This window comes from Strongylocentrotus purpuratus, unplaced genomic scaffold (genome assembly GCF_000002235.5).
Source record: "Strongylocentrotus purpuratus isolate Spur 01 unplaced genomic scaffold, Spur_5.0 spur5_scaffold_6, whole genome shotgun sequence".
Taxonomy (NCBI): domain Eukaryota; kingdom Metazoa; phylum Echinodermata; class Echinoidea; order Camarodonta; family Strongylocentrotidae; genus Strongylocentrotus; species Strongylocentrotus purpuratus.
Genome location: NW_022145612.1, coordinates 35,756,119 through 35,776,373, shown reverse-complemented (window position 1 = coordinate 35,776,373; position 20,255 = coordinate 35,756,119). Strand labels below are relative to the sequence as shown.

Below are 20,255 nucleotides of genomic sequence, written 5' to 3'. Positions count from 1 at the left end.
TACAAAAAAAGGAAATGAAATGTTTCGTCCATTCTCTTTTTTATCTCCTTTTTTCCCCACTTATCCATGTATGTAAATTCGATTTATTTTATGTATGATGTGCAATATATTGAAGTTTCCATTGTTATTATTGTTCATTTATCCATTGAACTAATATGTGATCGTTTCCATATTGATGTATTTGTAATTTCTCTTTATTTCTTTGAACTTTGTAATCTTTGTTTGTATCAGTCTCCCGACTGTTTTAACATGGAATTTTGACTCAATAAACCGAAATGAATGGAAGAAAAAAAAATTATTATTATTATTATTATTATTATTATTAAATCTACATGTACTTTTTCACAGAAGTCAGCAAACATATAAAACCCCCGTAAAGTTTGAGATTATGAATTTTTAAAATTTTTATCTTCATTATTCCATGATAGCTGTCTTCATACTTCATAAATATGTGTAGTAAATGCTTTCAGAATATAATGATGTTAAATATAAGAGCATTTAATGCAATACCAACATTTTGGTAGCTCTGAAAGTGTGAAGACTACCATATGTACACTAAAGGAGAACTCTTCTGTTGAGAGCCACAAGTCAGCTCTTTTACATGTAGATATGATGCAGTAATTAAACCGCCTCAAAAAAAGCTCTCACATATTCTGTGAGCTCTATGTTATAAGGTACAGAAATGTGAAGCTTATTACACTTTATGTCATAGAAACCGATGTGGTTTTATCGTGTCATATCTGCTAAAGACTTGACTCAAACTCTTTTACACATAATACATGTGTACCTACTGTATTAGGCTCTGCACAAATGAACTATGGTCTGTTGCTAACTTTAATAATACCAAGATGATTGTTGTGTTGATTTCAGGTGTTGAAGTGGACTGCATGTTAAAGGCAGGCTGGACAGCTCTCATGTATGCAGCTAGCTGTGGGCAAGCTGAGATGGTCAAATATCTTCTAGATCAAGGAGCTAATCCAGATTTCCACAAGGCATCATGTTAGTAGATCATAGTCCCTCTTTTCTTTCAACCTCTCTATCTTTCTTATCTCAGTCTCTCTTTTTTTCTCTTGAAGAAGTTCATTCATTTAATTGTGCTGTAGGGCCTATATTTGCTTCCATTTGAACGGGATACATACATCAGTGACTCTGTTTATCTTTTCTCTTTTAGTACTTTTATGTATTCTTTCTTCGCTCTCGTTTTATTGTTGTTGTTTTGTTTTCTTTAACTTTTCATTTTTCTCTATTTTTTCCATGAAAATTGAAGATTGTGCTTGTAGTTGGTCATAAATTCAAGGTTTATTGGAAATGTTTGGAGATCTAGCAAATCATTGAACAATGTTCATGTGGTGCATAAGTTATCAAAATCAATCTAAACATAAAAAACACTGTACAGTTCTTCTTTACTATATTGGTGATTTGCTTGTTCTGAAGGAGCTACCGGGTACACAAAATGCCCTGGAGTATCGTTTGTTTATGGTACCTTTAATTAGCAAATGTCCATCCTTCATCATCTGCTGGTCACTATAGACAAAACAGTATTCTACAAGATGACCAGAAGAAAGCAAAATGAAAGATAGACAATTGGGTTTACCATCATCCTAAATGTGTGGTAGACAAATTTGTTAGAGTGTGTACAGAATGGTGCCAGTCAAATAATGTCAGACTATAGAGCAATAACTCCTATGTTTCTCCGTTTGTTTCAGTTATGTACAGTCCTCTGATGTCTGTATGTTCCAGTAACTTGGCTGAGGGCTCTATCTTAGAATGCTTGACACTCCTTACTGACCGTGGCGCAGATGTCAATACTCATGAAAAGTAAGTCTAGGATTCCATCATATCTTTTCCAGTATTCTTTCTATTTCATTTGTTTTTTCAGCTTTTACAGCTCTTGGCAACAATGACATGTACATTTTTTTGGCTCATAGGGCAAGATTTTTTTGGCTATAAAGGAAGAAAATTTGTTATTTCAATTTATAAAAAATGTCTTGTGATCAAACTAATTCTTCTGTTAATTTTTCATTGTAGGAAGTAGATGTGCTGTTAAAAGGTATGTCATTGATATGAGAAAATCTGTTCATTTTAGGAATGACATATAGTTTATGTAGGCAATAAAATCTTGTGTTTTGAGCAAGAATATATCTTGGAGGACAGTCTTTCATTGGGCCAATAATATATCTTTGGTTGATCAACTTATCTGTTTTTGAGGGAAGATTATACTTTTGATTTTTCATGAGGAACATCTGTCATTTTGGGGAGGAATATATTATTGTTTTGGCAAAAATATAAAGCAAGTAAGTATGTCAATTGGCAAGCACTTTCTTCACACTGTGCATCCAACGTACTAGAGTTGGCAAAATATTCTGATTTTGACCTAAATCTGATCCAAATTAATGCTCAGGTATAAGTCAGAATTATTGATTGTCCTCCCAGACTTATACATTTTACCACAACTTAGTACTTGTGCAAGCATTCAATTAGAACATTTCCTTTTTGATAAGGGTTGGCCAAACAAAAGTTGAAATAAAATTCTGCCAGTAAGTGTTGAAATGGCCCTGCCATACTGTTGGCTCAGATGGGTCAGGTACATATACTTGGATCAGGGAAACAGTCATACAGCACATAAGCGTCATTGATGTTTCACATCATTCATCACAGTGCAATTTGACTGTCCGGCTGCTGCACTGATTAGGTTCTTATCTTCAGATTTGTGTCTTCTTAAACTTTGTTTCATGGAAGATAAGATGGTAGAGAATCCCTTCAGTGTCCTACAAAAAAAGATCACAAATATTTAAGACCCATATTATTCCCTGGAAGTCCAACTTAGGATCATGTGCACTTGACCATTCTTGTGCCACTAAATTCATTAACATTTCAGTAAATGAACTTTTAGGAGTAAGATGTCCAGTTCAGTTCAATGGTTAGTTCAGCTCAAGAATTTGCCAGCTACAGCATAGAAGGAGTTGAACAGTTTTTGATTAGGTAGGCAGCCCAGAAGCATATTCTTGTTAACATTGGCACTACAACGGTTGTGAGAACTTACATAGGAACTAGGATCAATTCTTTGACATGGGATATATTCAGCAAGGTACTTTTTTAATTGAGAAGTATAAGGTGTTGAATCTAAAAGTAATTTCCTATACAGTGCATCCCCCAAAAAAATGAAACCAAGAATTATCGATGTTTTATCATAACTTATTCACAAATATAATTATTAAATGACACATATTTGTAAAGCATAGATCCTCCTCTTTCATTTTATGCAATTCATATGATGCATATTTCATGCATGAGTGATAAAAAACAATTTGAAGAAAGGGTACCAAAAAGTCATATGGCAAAACGGTATCTGAATTTCAAAGAGAAAATCAAATTTCTAGAAATTTCAATTTCTGCCCTTTCATATGACACCTCAATCAGGAAAAACGAGCCAGGAATAACAAAGTTCTGTTTGTTTAAAGTAATGCTCGCATTTCCATAATTTTATTAAACAAACTCATTTTCACTAGCTGCCTGCCGTAGCAACAAACAGAGTTGATAAAAGACTTAACTTTGTAACGTTGACGATCAGCCATGCATGAAGTGTTTTTTCTTCATTGTGCATTGCTGTTCATCAACAAACGAAGACTCTTGTATTTTTAAAGCGCGTTTTTGTGTTGTTGCATATTAAAAGGCTTTTGAATGTTACTCCTTCTATATTTGCGATTTTTTTTTTTTTTTTTTTTTTAAATAAAAAAAAATATATTGTCTTCTATTCATAGAAATTCTTTCAAGTTCTGTGTTACATATATCTGTTCTTTCATTATCTCCACTTCTGTCACTTGCTATTCCAACTTTATCCTTTTTGTTGACTTGCTGAGATTGAGATGTTGATGCCTGGTATGGTAGCTTGCCAAATGTTTTTCAGCAGTGCTATTCATTGGAACTAGCTCAGGAAATGGCTATCAGCTAAAGCTGGTAGATATGAGAGCCCTAGCTTGGTTTCCTGTCCGCTAGTCAGTGTGATATCAGACTGTCTCTATTAGATTTAATGTGGAACCTCCTTTTATATTGAAAACAAAAACAACAGGCATAACAGTGATTGACCTGATAGTCATAACAGGTCTGTTTTTAGAGGAAAGATTAGAATCCTAGATCTCAGATAAACCCTATTCATACTTTATATAGTTTATACTTTTTTCCCCTTAATCAGTAGATGTAAGGAAACAGCTAGTCATAATTTGTCTGTACTGTAGGAGCAATATCATGACACCTTATTTCTTGAATATTAATACTTTACTTTTCCCATAGCTGATGGCTGTTTACATGTATGCTCTTTGATATTTCAAAGACCATGCCTTCCCTGTAAGTTGATTTAAATGCTAAATTACTTTTGATTTAGCTTTGTGTACATAATTCGTAGAGGTGTTGTGGTCGGTAGGGTAATAAAGTCCAAAGCTCTTTGGAAGCGCATAGAGATGTTATTTCATGACGTATCATGCACTATACAAGAACTGAACTATTAATATTATTATTATTATTATAACTAGAAGATTTTAGGAAACGGCTTTTGTAATGGATATCATTGCACCTTATTTCTTGAATGTTACTTGACTTTTGCATTATTGTTTCATATAGGCCTATGTCCTTTGTTATTTCAAAGATAACAACTCTTCCCTTTAAGTTCATAACAAGAGGCTTAATGTCTTTAGTTAGTTAAATCCTTATCAAGCTGTGGTTAATATATCTGATCCATATCATGAATTCTGTGCTATTCTGCCAACATTGTATGAAAATCCAGCAAGATTATGTATTGAATGCTGGCAGGATTGCCTTAATGCTTCTCAAGGCCATAAATAATTTAGTGCTAATGCACAACAGAAGCCATAGAACTTAAAGTGCTCATGCAAGGAAATTGAACTTGCTGAACTTTATTAACTTCAAGCTTGCAGACAATATCCCAAAGTTTTTTGTTTTAGTATGCCTTGTTTAATAGACAGCAAACACATTGGAAGAGGACCAATCACTAAAAAAAAAAACAAGTTAGACCCCTGTCACACATGCGTCGGCTTTTAAAGCAGGCCCCGGAGGCGGCCTCATGCCTGCAATTTGAAGCCGCCTCGAGATCATCAAACCCCTGTTACACATGATCTCGGGCCCGTAATTTTGCGTCTGCACATAGGCCGGCCTCACGTCGCCTTTTCACGAGCTGACGTTGGGGCGGACTCCAGAAAGACAGAAAGAGAAAGTGATAGTATGATAAACACAAAGAATAACATAAGAGAAGGTGATAGAAGGAAGAAACAAAGAATAACATAATTGTAAATTGCAGTTGTGCGTCGGTCAATGGAGGTGCGCACCATATTTGTCTTTATTCGGTTGATTGCCACTGTTTTTCTTACCTTATCTATGTTACTTTTGTATTTTTGCTTTTTCTTCTAATTTAATTCTACGGGTTATAGTCTTCTCTTAATCAGAACACTGTGCGCTTAGAAACATCAGTATAAAGCGCCTAATAAATGGTATGTATTATTATTATTATTATAAGAGAAAGTGATAGAATGATAAAAACAAAGAATAACATAAGAGAAGGTGATGGAAGGAAAAAACAAAGAATAACAAAAGGAAAGACAGAAAGAGAAAGTGATAGAATGATAAAAACAAAGAATAACATAAGAGAAGGTGATGGAAGGAAAAAAACAAAGAATAACAAAAGGAAAGACAGAAAGAGAAAGTGATAGAATGATAAAAACAAAGAATAACATAAGAGAAGGTGATGGAAGGAAAAAACAAAGAATAACAAAAGGAAAGACAGAAAGAGAAAGTGATAGAATGATAAAAACAAAGAATAACATAAGAGAAGGTGGCAAGCGCCCCGATGTATTATGTTGATGTATGATGACAGGTCACGTCACTTCCGCTTATAAGCCGGGCCCGAGTCCACTTTGGTGTTACACCTACTGATTGCGGGACTGAGGCCGGCCTCAAACCACATCCAGAGGTGGACTGAGTCCACCTGGCCTCAGTCCGGCTTTTCAAAAAAAGTTGGTGTTACACATACGTCGAGCCGCCTCCGGGGCCGGCCTCAGTCCACTTTCAGACGTATGTGTAACAGGGGTCTTATATACATGAAGTGGGAGAAAAAAAAAAGAATTATCCCCTAAAAGCTATACAGTACATATACACCAATAAGATTCAAATTGTTAAGGATTGAAAAGCTCATATCATGGTCAGTAGAGAAAATACTTTTCTCTTACACCATAAATATATTACTCTTACCTTTATTTTTTTGACATTTAATTTAATATCTCAATACAGAAGATTTTTTGCTGAAAGTTAAAGCTTGGCAAAATCAATGTGGATGACTCGTGTTAGTCCCATTTTAGGATATATATACAGGTCTGTGTAGACAAATGAAGCAAGTATTTGGGTAGGATATTGGGTACTGTGCAGGGAATCAACTTTGGTTTAGGATATGTTCCTTTTACACATGTTATCTTTAGTGTAATTCTTGTGTGTACCATTTCACTGGAGTAATGCGGTATTTCATGAGGGGATGTTATTTCTGTGAAGTTTCCTCTCTACATGGCACCCAGTTTAAGTTCAGAAATGTCATAAAGACTTGGCATATTTTGGATATGAACTCTGACCCATCTTTTATGAGAGGGCTGACACCAGAAGCCCCTGCTTCATTTCATCATCCTATCTGGCCCCTTACAAGTTACAGTGACCCTGTTACCCATAATGTCACAATCACAATTTGGGTCATGAATAAAATTTTTTTTTTCATAGACAGTCCAACAGTATTTCTTTCATCTCTTGTCTACTCTCTCTCTCTCTCTCTCTCTCTCTCTCTGTCTCTCTCTCTCTGTCTCTCTCTCTGTCTCTCTCTCTCTCTCTGTCTCTCTCTCTCTGTCTGTCTCTCTGTCTGTCTCTCTCTCTCTCTCTCTCCCTCCCTCCCCCTCCCTCTCTCTCTCTATTCCTTCTTCTCCTCTCCTTACATGTATGTCTATTTTTTTAATGTACAATGTATGTTTCCAGCTGAACCATATGTTTTTTCTTCATTAATTATCCTGATATTTCAAACATTTGTATATTGTTTCCCCCTCCTCCTCCTGTCTATAGATCATCCCATAGAGGAAACAGTTTTATTCTCAGTGATACTGTTTCGTTAATTGCCAACAATGCCACATTTCTAGGACTTGCTTTGATTCTCCACTTCCTTTGAAAGCTTTTATCATAGAATAATGTCAATTGAGGAGACATATTGGAATCTGCATTTAGATTATTTATGTTGCTTTATTCGTTATCTGGTGATGTCTAGGAAAGGAAGGAAAGCTGACAGCAGCTTTTCTTTAAAAGAATTTAGCCCGGGGGGGGGGGGGGGGGGGGGGTACTCACATATTAGGACATATGGGTCCGAATGAAATCTGAGTACCATCCCCCCCCCCCTCCCCCGGGAATTTAGAATCTGAGCTAGTACAATGAAATCAATGTGTAACAAATCCGTCCTTTCGACAACCTGCAGAATGAATACTTTCTGCATTCAGTCCCTTTAATATATTGTCCACATCTCTCAATTCTATGCATGTGTGCACAGATCAGTCATCTATTGAAACCCATACTGCTCTTAAAAATTGCCTTTCACAATAGATGTGAATACCTAGATTCCTTTAACCTAAATATTCTCTTGAAAGCTGGCCCAATGCTTGCTCATCAAATATCACACTTCTAGTTCAATGTTTAGAATTAAATACATTGAAACAAGGTCCATTTCTTAATATTGAGAAAGAGATGTTCAGGCATGTTTACTCCAACTGTGTGCATTGTAGATTTCTATAACATGTGTCAATTCAAATATGTCATCAAAAAGCAAAAAGAATAAGCATATTTAAAGAGGAAAGGCAAATCTAGGAGCGGTTGATATTGATGAGCTATAAAAATACAATCAAATATAGGACCCCCCCCCTCCCCCTAAAAAAAGAGTTTGCAATTCATCAATAAAATTGCAACATCACACATTGTTCAATATATGAATGTAACAAGACCCCTCCCCCTGCTATTTAGTGTATCATCCCATTGTCGAGTTATAGTGGCGTTGACTTGACTTAAAGATGAAGTTGAGTTCTGGTCATGCGATTGCATTGTGAAAGAAATGGTGTGGAATCGACCAGAAAAGGTTGATCGTCTAGCATATAAGAATTTGTGTGTATTGCAAGGTTCTGGAATCATCAAAATGATAAGAAATTTGGCAAAGTCTTGGTAAAGTTACAAACACTGTACACAGAAAGATGCAGATGGGACTACGCACACGTACATGACATGTGCGTTTATCTCTCACACATCAATAGATAAACTAATTTACCAAATACATCAATTAGTAGGCGGTTTCCCGGCAAATCTTGTATCATTATGTATTAGTCGAAACATATTCTTTCACATGATTGGTAATAGAGCTTCCATTTCAATTTTTGAAATTGGGGCGTTTCCAATACTGGTCTTTACCTTTACAGTAAGTGAGAGCCCTGCTCCAGATTTTCAAAATAGAAGGAAACTTTATTTGGTAGGTGGGAAGTAGCAATATTGAGAAGGTAGTCTTGATAATAAGTCATAGCCAGCTATAAATTTCTAAATGGGTGATTACATATTTATCTCTAACCATCGATTTTAAGAGTAGAGGATGTTCATAAAATTTACTGAGTAGTAGAAGGATTTGTTGTGTTCTTTGCTGGGAATGTTTAAATCCCCATACATTGACTATTATAGCTTCCTTCTTGATACATCCTTTGACTTTTTTCTTCTTTCCTTCTAACCACAATATTTGCTGATCTAATGCTGCAGTAATGTTGCCAATTTACCAGCCCGGAAATGTTTTATGTGGGCGGAGGTGTCCAGGGACTTATCATGATGTGCCAGATCAAAGCAGTTCACTTACAACTTATTTCACTTTAGCATGGTACACACAGTACTCATGCTCTTTCTTAATGTAATAAGGCTTTGTTGATTCTCAAAGAGAAAGAAAGCACATTTGTGGTTGGATTACCCTGAATGTCTTATGCATATCAAGCATATTTCATGGAACATTGATCAAGTACAAATGACAGAAAGAAAATATGTGATTTGGGTGATCTACTCAATTGAGTAGATTTAATCCTCAAGTGTAACATGTTGCATTTACAACAATAATAGCTACATTTACACTGCAACAAAAAGTCATTGATTTTTCTCACATTCGGGTGCTCAGTGCTCACCAGTAATTCTCAACAAAGTGTGATATCTGCGGGCATTTTTATTTTGCATACAACCGGAAAACCGGCAAACACATCAATAACAACAAAATCAAAATAAAAAATTCACCCTTGAGTGTGGATTTTTGAAACGTCTACCAAAGTTTTACTGATTTTTTGCAGTGTAAAAGCAAACTTCAGTATGATGCCAGTTTATCACGTGACTCTCCTTGCTTTGGTGCTAACGCATGTAGGGCACTGTCAAGTCATGTATACCTTTTAGGGTTTGTGTAATGTTTCCATAAAAGGTCATGAAAACAAAAATGTTGGTTACCACAAAGAGCAATGATTACTGTCTAATGGTGTATTACATAGAAATAATCATAAGATGGGATCAATTAGGTAAAATTGACAGACATGACTATCTGGTGCTAGGAACTAGTATTATCTCTGAAATCCTTCCTGTTTTTGTGACTTCATTGGGTCATATATGGGCCAGTTTATAGTAACATGCTGTCTGGAAATGATGAGATAAAGGTTATTTGTCACAAAATGTATAACCCACTAAACAAAAATACTTTTTACTAGAAACATCAGAAACGTTCATGAACAGGACAGCCATGGACACAATTGAAAACTGTGTCAGTTGTGATTCAATTAATTTTCAGCATGAAACTTTGCAAATCTGAAGCACTCACATAATTCATTAACATTTCTATGCTAAAATGCTTTACAGTAAATCAGTACATATGAAAGATCTGTAAATTATAGTTTATTCTGTGATATACCATTCTTTTCTACTGGGGAACCTGTTCATGAACCACCTCCATTGTTTTTCAAAGTGATTTTCGGAGTGGTACGTCTCTATGTTTTAGCGATCTGTATATATCTGGGATATTTTGAGGACACCGGCTAACTATTGATTGATCAAAGTAATATAGTATTGATGAACAGGACAACCTGAGATTGGTTGAAAGAATTTTAACTAATTGTTTTAAATCAAATAAGGGAATTTGATTAAACCTATACAAATTTGCAATTTAAAACATGAGAACTAGCAATTTAGAGTCAAAAACTTAGTTTTGAACATGTGCAATTTTAGTGAACATGAGGAGCTTAGGCATGAGAGCGAAACAATGATATTTTCCTCATTTTTGAGTTTTTCAGTATATAACTTATGCAGTCACTATAAGTGAGTCATGAAAGTCAATATTAGATACTCAACTAGCGACGTGTGTATATTTGAGTATGATGGCTTCTGTTTGACTAGTCAACACAACCACTTAAGCTCATGGACTTACCAAACCTCTTTTTATCCCATAGTAATCAACTTGAAATCCAAGGTAAAACAAGTACGGTACAATTTCGTTTTCAAGATTTGCTTTTCAGCCAAACTTAACTCTTTTACCACTGTTTTTAATTAAGTAATTCTATCCATAATTACCTGAGAAGATAATTCGTCGACGGCTCTGCTGTGCTTTTGAAAAACCTGTTCTGGGGGTAATGAGCCTCTGTCTCTATCTACTCCCTATGCTATAAAGCCATATTTCAAATTTGATGGATGAGATACTAATTTAGACTTGATAAATAAAATATGTTTGATATCTACCAGTATTTACATGCATTTTGGATGAGAACAATTCATAGTTCATACAGTATCACTATCAGGTAACATGGAGAAAAGAAGAACTAAACAGCTCTTTTAATTGACTGAACCTATTTTGCTACTTGCATTCTGTATGTATGCGGTCAAAAGAGGAAGGAATCATTTATTTTGCTGTTCCTCTCGGCATAGCATTAGATCCTGGTTTGTGGTATTACTATTGTTGGATAAACAAAGTGTTTTTCATTCTGGAACATGTCATTCATCTTTAGGAGTGATGCGGAACTTGTTAATTTCCTGTAATCTTTATAGATATAACAATAACAAGAATGAGCTCTCTTGGTAGAAAAAACATGAAAACATTTCTCTTTTTTTTTCCCTTATTCACCCTGGTGTCCATATTCACCATATTTGATAGTATAAAATAAGGCTGTGCATAACCATGTAATGAGGTACTCGAGTACGCTCCCAGGCTTACAGGCGAAGACTCGGACGCCATGTGTTTTTTTTTAGCCACCACCATACTACGGCAGAAGTATCCAAGGTCCGTCTCTGAAAACTACGCGATTTTACTTTGAGTTACAGTTGAAGGCACCGATTTAATAATAATTAGACTAATAATAATAATTTAATTAATAATTCATTAGACCGAAGTACGGAGTCAAATATCCCGATCCCATCATGCACAACGATTTCCGGTTTTCCGTGTTAACTAGTTGTACTAGCGCGCGCACATGCGATCTATACCGCTCAGCGGTGCATGATGGGATCGGGATATTTGACTCCGTACTTCGGTCTAATGAGGACGGTCGCAAACTATCCCGCTAGTTCGGAAATAGTGGGATATTTTGCAAACTAGACCGAGATATCTTGGGATATTATCCCAACCAACTATCCAGCTAATTTGCTACTTCGTTCTAATGAAGATGCAATTAGCTGGATAGTTTGCGATCGGGATAGTTCAAATAGCTGGATATTTGGCAATCTCGAGATAGTGAAGACGGGCCTCCTGAGGCTCTTTCACACTATCCAAGGTCACTCCGCAAACTTACAAGTGGTTGCTCATAACACATAACCCTATGAAAAAATCAGAAATTCTTGTCAAACTCTTAACCGCTGCATTTGAACTGCTGCATTTGAACTGCTGCATTGGTAAACTTTGTGTTTGAGAGGTGAAGTCATTGAAAGTAATAAGTACATATATTTATTGGTATGAATTTGACCGTGCCGTTTTTAGGTGCAAAAGAGCTTCACAGAGATGCAGAAGCATGATCAGTCAATATTGTGCTTTGCTCCAGCTCATTACCGTAAATCACTGTATAATAAAGACGCACCTGTGTATAAGACACTCCCCTATTTTTAGGCAGAGAAAAGAAACAAACAAATTTTTGTGCCTGTGTATAAGATGCACCCTGACTTTCACAATTTTTTCGGCGGAAAAAGGTGCGTCTTATACACAGAGATTTACGGTATGCCATAAATTGTTGACTAGGAAGTGTTTGTCTTCTCTGTCATTTGTTGCTATTTTTTGTTTTGGCAGTGTACTGTAAATTGTGTGACTGTTGCTTTCAGTCTTGTTAAAGTGGTGATTTCATACTATTTTGAATTCAGTATAAATGCAAAGAAGAATCATCCTATTGTGACAGTTCTTATCCATTTCTTACTCTGTGTGTCACATGTCAGGAGTCACATGACCCCTTTGATGGTTGCTTCTCAGCATGGTCATGTCAAGGTTGTAGAGAAACTTCTATCTTGTGGAGCAGAAGTTAACAATGTGGACAACAGGAGATGGCCAGTAAGTATCGCCATTTGTACTTTCTTGTGGAAGCGTGTATTGACTTGTATTTTTTAATTGAATTGAAATTAATTGAATTTATTGAATCATATACATGTTAAACCAAAACATACAAAAGAAAAATTGAATACAAAAAACGTACACATTACAAAGCAAATATATGGTATGGTCCCATGTTATTTCCTTTTGTAAGCTCATTCATACAAGAACTTCTCTCTCGATGAAATATTCATAATAATATCTAATATATTTATGTAGATGTTTGGCGATACATTGACTTTAGTACCAGTTGATTTATAAAAATCAAATGCTACATTTTGTCAATTTTATGAGTGGTCCAGTTTCACAAAGTTCCTTGTTGCAAAACAAAAACTCTGTAAGTTATGGTTTTACATTATTATCCCCTCGCAAATGAAGTCGGAGGGGATAGTAACGCTGCCGTCCGTCCTTAACAAATCTGGTTTTCTTTCGATAACTTTTATTTGACAGATTTTTCATGAAACTTGATATGAAGGTATATGCTATCAAAATACAGCCTATGTCCGATTTCAGAGTATTGTAGGTCAAAGGTCATAGCTTATTAAATATGCCAAAAAAAATTGGTCGGTGCTAGTTCTAATACTTACATCCTAGTTTGTTTAGATTGGTTTTTCAGATGATATTGTGGCTGTGTAACAGCAGGAAACAGTAGGACTCTTCAACAGCAATTACAACAATAATAGCGACTCCCTGAAGTGTTCAATCATTTGTTGATATTGATACTGTATTAAAAATTGGTCTGCAGTGTGTGAAGTCTTGTAAAGCACACATTGGGTTGTAATCTCCTCCAACGAGTCATGAATCCTGTTAAAAATACTCTGATCTGATTGATTGAGAATAAATTGTCTGCCACACATGCATTTCGTAGAATTTGATAACCTTAATAATAATAATAATATTGGATTCTTATATAGCGCACGTTTCAACCTTGCAAGGTCCTCAAGGCGTTCCATTTTATATACCTGACTAAAGAAATCCAGCCATCTGATTGGTTCAAATTGGAGTCGTGATTTTAGCCATTCCCGTAAAGTAACAAAAAATGCCAATACCGGTTAATAGTCCCAAGAGTGAGATCCCTCAAAATTCTGGTTACCATGAAAACAGTAAAATTTTGCTGCGATACCCATTGGTTTACATGTTAGAATGTTCTTTGTGCGAGTACGGACACCATACAGTGCTTTTTGTCTGCGATTCCAAAATGATTGAAACTTTCAGTCATTTTTCAAGCAACAGTGTCTCAGATTTTCCATGATGTTTTAACCAATCTTTACTCAATAAAAGGATAAGGTAAGAATTCTTGATAGATTTTTGTTTCAATTCGGCATATAAAAGACTTATTGACTGCTTTGATATTAGAGGTCTGGCTGCTTTATATGCTCTCGGGAACTAGCACGTCCTGCCATGACCCCTCGGCATGCCGCCCACCCAGGTGCACCTCAGGGTCATGGCAGGAGGTGCGCGCGTTCCCTTGAGCATATAAAACAGCCAGACCTCTCAAAGCAGTCGATATCTCTATGATATTACATGGGGAGAACTTTGACAGGTATACACAGACGAACCAAACATTCATAAATAATCTCTGGCAGAATCTGTAGACTGTATAAGTTAATGAGTATGTCTGTACATCTGTCTGTCTCTGTGTCCTGACTTGGTCATGGTCTCTCTCTCTCTCTCTCTCTCTATTTTGTCATCTCTTTTACTTGTACCGGTACTTCCTTTTTATGCCTCCGCCACCGAAGGTGGTGCCGGAGGCATCATGTTTTCGGGTTGTCCGTCCGTACGTCCGTCCTGTTTGACCGTTATCACAATATCTCAAGAACCATTTAAGATTTAAACTTAAGACTCGGGAATAGTATTTATCACCATAGGAAGACGATCTGATTAGATTTTGGAGTACGTAGGTCAAAGGTCACAGGTCACAGAGGTCAACTTATGAAATTCCTTGTATTGAGTTTGTTAGCGCGATATCTCAAGAACCATTTGAGATTTAAACTTCAAACTTAAGGATAGTATGTATCACCATAGGAAGACGATCTGATTAGATTTTGGAGCACGTATGTCAAAGGTCAAGGGTCACATAGGTCAACTTATGAAATTCCATACATTGAGATTGTTATCATGATATCTCAAGAACCACTGGAGATTTAAACTTCAAACTTAGTGATAGTGTGTATCACTATAGGAAAACAATCTGATTACATTTTGGAGCACGTAGGTCAAAGGTCAAGGGTCATAGAGGTCAACTTATGAAATTCCATACATGAGATTGTTATCATGATATCTCAAGAACCACTGGAGATGTAAAAACTTCAAACTTAAGGATAGTATGTATCACCATAGGAAGACGATCTGATTAGATTTTGGAGCACGTAGGTCAAAGGTCAAGGGTCACAGAGGTCAACTTATGAAATTCCATACATTGAGATCGTTATCGCGATATCTCAAGAACCACTGGAGAATTTTCACTTCAAACTTAATGATAGTATGTATCACCATATCATAATATCTCAAGAACCACTGGAGATTTAAACTTCAAACTTAATGATAGTGTGTATCACCATAGGAAGACAATCTGATTAGATTTTGGAGCACGTAGGTCAAAGGTCAAGGGTCACAGAGGTCAACTTATGAAATTCGATACATTGAGATTGTTATCATGATATCTCAAGAACCACTGGAGATTTAAACTCCAAACTTGTTTAAATTGCTCTATGGCGGAGGCATCATTTTCGACTGCGCGCAGTCAAAATTCCATCTAGTTTACTCCTTCTTTCTTAATCCTCTGTGTGTCTGTCTTTCTTCCCCTTTCTCTCTCTTCCTCTGACCCCCCCCCCCCTTTCCCATCTATCTCTCTCTCTCTCTCTCTCTCTCTGTTTATAGGTTTATCTATTTATCCATATTTCACCCCTTTCTCCCCCTCTCTGTCTTTCTCCATCTACCTGTACGCCTGTCTATTTATATAATATTGACTGGCCTTGAGGGAGATACCACATATATTGCCCAAATTAGACTCACATTGCCCCGATTCAAAGACGAGGGCGATACGGGTCTTGTGAGGGCAATATATGTGGCATCTCTCGAAAATGAAGCCAGTCAATATTTTTATTGTTATCCAAATCAGACATCTAGAGCAAATACATAAATCAACCATGACAATCTAAAAGAACTGAAAAAAGTTTCCAAGACAAAATTTTTGATACACTGCAAACAGTGTGCCTTTGGTGTGATTATTACGTCACAATAGAGTGCGCGTAAAGTTTGCAGGTTCTCGTACGCATAATAGATGCGCAATGAAAATGACAAAATACGGTTCGGTCAATATGAGACTATATTTTCACTCGTCTCTACACGCAAAGTCTATACGGGCAGGGAGACCAAGGAAAATACAAAGAATATACCCTTCCGTTCCCACTGCTAATGAAAACTAGGGCAATATGGTTTTGTAAATGACCAGCTCAGATGTCTGATACAGGTTATAATTCTCCATATCTCGCCACTTTCTCCCTGTTTCTGTCTCTGTTTCTATGTCCAGGCTTTGTTCTATGCAGCTGAAGGAGGTCACACCAGGGTTGTTGAATTGCTATTAGCTAACAGAGCAGATGCTACCAAGTGCAGTAATGATGGTACTGCTACAGACATTGCTTACAGCAAAGACCATATCAAGGTTTGCATATACACTGTATATCCATTGATGACCCTTTGTAATGACAACTCTCTGTTTCCTTATGTTCCAATACTTAGTACATGTTCGTATGAGGGCCTGCTAACCTAGACTTGTGCATTAAAAATGTCATGAATAGGGTTAGTACTCTCAGAGAACACTCATATTAGGACCATCTGGTTGAACGACTCCATGGTCAATGTACTACACTAACCAAATTCACTTCAACTTTAGACAATACACCATGCCTAACTTTGACCATAAAAATATCTCAAATTGAATTGCAATCAATACTCTGATCCTATACATTGATGGAACAGATTGTGGAGCAATTGTCGATGGAGTATATTTTCGAGCATCAGTAAGCCTGCACATGCTCATGTTACTGTTAGGACCATGAACCAGTGTGCTTTCTAGGTGTTTTCAGCAGAGTGATGATAGCACTGCTGCTGCAAATATGTAGTGTTAATGTCGGGAGTCAGGGATGTAAACCTTGGTCCTACCGGTACTTGAAACCAGAGTCAGAGCAAGTTGCAAATTGAATTAGTGTCCTATCTTTGAAACAGAAGAAAGCAAACAGGCAATGGGCCTGATTAATTATTAAAAATGAACTTTGATCATAGCAGACAAATCATTTTAGGAAGAAGTGTGACTTGTTACACAGATCAAAAATGGTAAAACAAATATTTGTTATAGACACTTCCAAATTTGAGATATTTAGCCCAGACTTGCTATAATAATCACTACTACTATCTTTCCAATTTCCTTCAGTGGAATACAGGATCATCAATAACTACAGTTTATTCTGGAATAAGGCTTGGCTCATCAAAACACAGTTTGTTCTCATATTACCTTGAAACTAAAGAACATAGTGTTTTTTTTCTTTCAAAGATGAATAGTGGTATATATGTCTATGGATAAAGTGAAATTTTGCCAGCTCTTTATCCTAGATGTACTGGCATTGTACTGTCAAATGGATCACATTTGCCTCTAATTTTCTAATCAGACAAATAAATTTGTGATCGACATCCCATCCTGTTTTAGGTATAGTGGGAAAGGGAAGGGTTTATTAGACCAGTATTGACCCTGCATGTATTGGCAGTCAGTGGTGTTTAACCTTGAATATGACCTTGTCCCTGGTAAACACATTCTGATTAATAGGACACATGTTATCAGCATGGGCAGGCTGATTCAGAGGCCTGGGAGAAAAGTGCAGGAAACTAGAGATGAGAGAGGTTGAAAGAGTATAAACATGATGAAGTAAGAAAACAAATAGTATGGACCAGCCTTCCCATGCTGATTACATGTGTCCTATTAGTCAGAATGTGGATAAAATCACCTTTGTTTTGTTTTGTTATGACCTTTAGTTGGCTGAGATACTAGAAGCTGCTGCCAATCCTGCCAAGTCCAAGACCGCTAATGGCACCACCTCAACTCTACCACCTAGTAGTCCTACCAGAGTAGGGTAAGAATCTAGTCTAGGGCCTCTGGGACCTAGATCTCATGAGCATGGTCTTAAAGTACAAGTCCACTCTAAAAAATAACTTACTTTAAATAGAAGCAGAAAAATCAGAAGAACCAATCAAAAAAAGTTTGAGCAAAATCTGAGAACTAATAAGAAAGTTATCAATTTTTGAAAAAAATATTTAAAACTATTGAACAATGAAAATCACTACACAAATTGCCAGTTTGGTTATCAGTTTGTGACGTCATGTCCTCACTATTTATCAATTGCTTTACATAGTTGAATCCCATTAATTTCCCTTTTTATCCCCCAAAACTTGATTCCCCCATACCTTTGCCCAGGTTATATGATTTGTATCATATTGATATATGGGTCTGTCCACGAAGTTGGGGTTTTTAAGGAAATTCACCACCGACGGTCATAAAACCAAGTATAACTCCTTGTTAAGCAAACACTTTGCAATGATGGATGTTTTGTTTGATACACATAATGATAATCTTCCTGTGTGTAAATTTTCAAACATACACGCTGCTCCTTTTATGAAAAAATGAACATAATATGTTAGTGTCCAACCCCATTTTCTAATGAAAATTTGTGACATGAAAATAAAAATATTTTGACTGTTTATTTCAAAGTAATTACAAATTCCTTACCTCCGGTAACAATCAGCAAATACATATTCTAACTTCATCTATATAATCAAAGTCGAGAAAGATTGAATTCGCCAAACATTTTTTAATAGCAGACTTCCCAAAGTCATCGATACCGCCACTACGGCGGTGTCCACTAATAATTTATACGTCGTGTCGGTACTTTGAGCCAATGTTCCTTATATGGGATAGTTGAAATTGTAAATCTTATTGTCCATAATGAGGTATTTTTCTTGCCAGTAATATTTGATAAATGAAATCAGGATACTATCAAGCATTTTTAAGTATCATCATTCCGAAATACGAGTCACCGACGTGGTGTCCATGCGGTAAAAAGAAGGATCGGTAAATTGAAACCAGTGTCATTAAAAATATCCCCCCTCATCAGAATCGATCAGTCCGGCAAGATCTCGATGAGTCATGGTGGTTGATATAAATAGCTCATTCGGCTCCGTTTCCATGGTGCGAAGCTGAAATTTTCACTTTGACAATATGGCGTCCTTCTGCGAGTCACCGGTAGAGTCGGAAAGGTTTGAAGCATCGGTGAGCAAATCGATGACTTAGGGAAGCCACTCTAAAACTGCTGTAAACGGTAAGGTTTATTTTTTTCTTTGATGTACTCCACTCTATCGACTGTTGTAAAAATTCTTGTATTTTTTATGAAGTAGCTCGACTTTTCATCCTTTCTTACTGTCCGTACCCTCGTTTGGACACCACGCAAGAGTGGTGTCTGCTGGTTGAAATCGGCGGTATTTGTTAGTTTTCCGTAATGTGAGCAGTAAATGCATGAAAATCGAAGAGTTTCACAATCCATCCTTGTATTAAACCTATAAAACAAAGGATTACTACGGTAAAAGAGACTTTAAAGTATTTAGGAAAAGATACTGGCATTTTTTAGCCCCGATGCTACTCTTCGGTGAGGAACACTTGTGTCCGATGTAGTAACGGTATAGTAAATAAATGTGTGCCTTCTTCGGAACAAAACCGTCTTAAAATTCCTCAAACAATTCTTCCAGCAATTATTCCAACGGTAAAATTCCGTCCATTGATAGTTTCTCCTCATATTCAGATGCCTCCATATTGCTTTTTTAGCGATGTTTCTCCAGAATATTCGCCCAAAATCTCAAATATTTTAACAATAGTCCCACATATAGCGATACGTGTTATGTTTCACTTGACAACCTGTAAAACCAGCGGAATCAGACCCAAAAAGCAGCTCAAAAAGCATGTTTCATTTTTCGAACTTAATAATATTAATAATATTAATATTATACTAGACTCTATAATAATCTTTCATGGTGTATTGTTGTTGTTTAGACGTCTTAGTCTTAGTCTTAGTCATAGTTTGGACGTCTTAGTCATACTAGTTTGGATTTTAGATTTTATTTTTTTCTTTTTCTTTCTTTGTAGATGATTCATTTATTTGTATTCATTTACCCTTTTCTCGTAAAAGTCTGCATTGCATGTAGTGTCCATTCGGTGAACATTATAGCCAAGAAAAATAGCATACTAGATAAAAATCCTTTTATTTTGAATTTTTATTTTGATTACAGAAACCAACAAACATGCCTTCTAAAGCTAAATCAACATCTAAGCCAAGGCCACCCTTTCATCTGAAATTGAGGGCATTTTGTCCAGCAGAGGGTAGTGAAGACCGTAATGAAAACGGTGATGAAAACAACCATGAACACAGCAAGAAAATTCATTGGCGTACACATTTAAGAGTCCAAAATCCAATGAAGTATCAAGCTTACCTGAAGTATGAAGCTCTTGTGAAAAGAAAGAACCGGGCAGAAAAACGTGAATACCTTGATCAACCTGGAAATGAGGTAGAGA

The 20,255-nt window shown here is 36.3% G+C and overlaps 1 protein-coding gene across 1 annotated transcript in view; it reads left to right on the top strand.

Moving 5' to 3' along the window:
* The window catches only part of LOC105438218 (ankyrin repeat, SAM and basic leucine zipper domain-containing protein 1-like), a 60,315-nt gene that overhangs the window by 19,085 nt on the left and 20,975 nt on the right, over window positions 1-20,255 (top strand). The window contains exons 3-7 of the mRNA XM_030972014.1: window positions 871-999; window positions 1,707-1,818; window positions 12,493-12,604; window positions 16,176-16,307; window positions 17,672-17,769. Of these exons, the coding sequence (XP_030827874.1) occupies window positions 871-999; window positions 1,707-1,818; window positions 12,493-12,604; window positions 16,176-16,307; window positions 17,672-17,769 (583 nt within the window). The remainder of the gene's footprint in view (window positions 1-870; window positions 1,000-1,706; window positions 1,819-12,492; window positions 12,605-16,175; window positions 16,308-17,671; window positions 17,770-20,255) is intronic.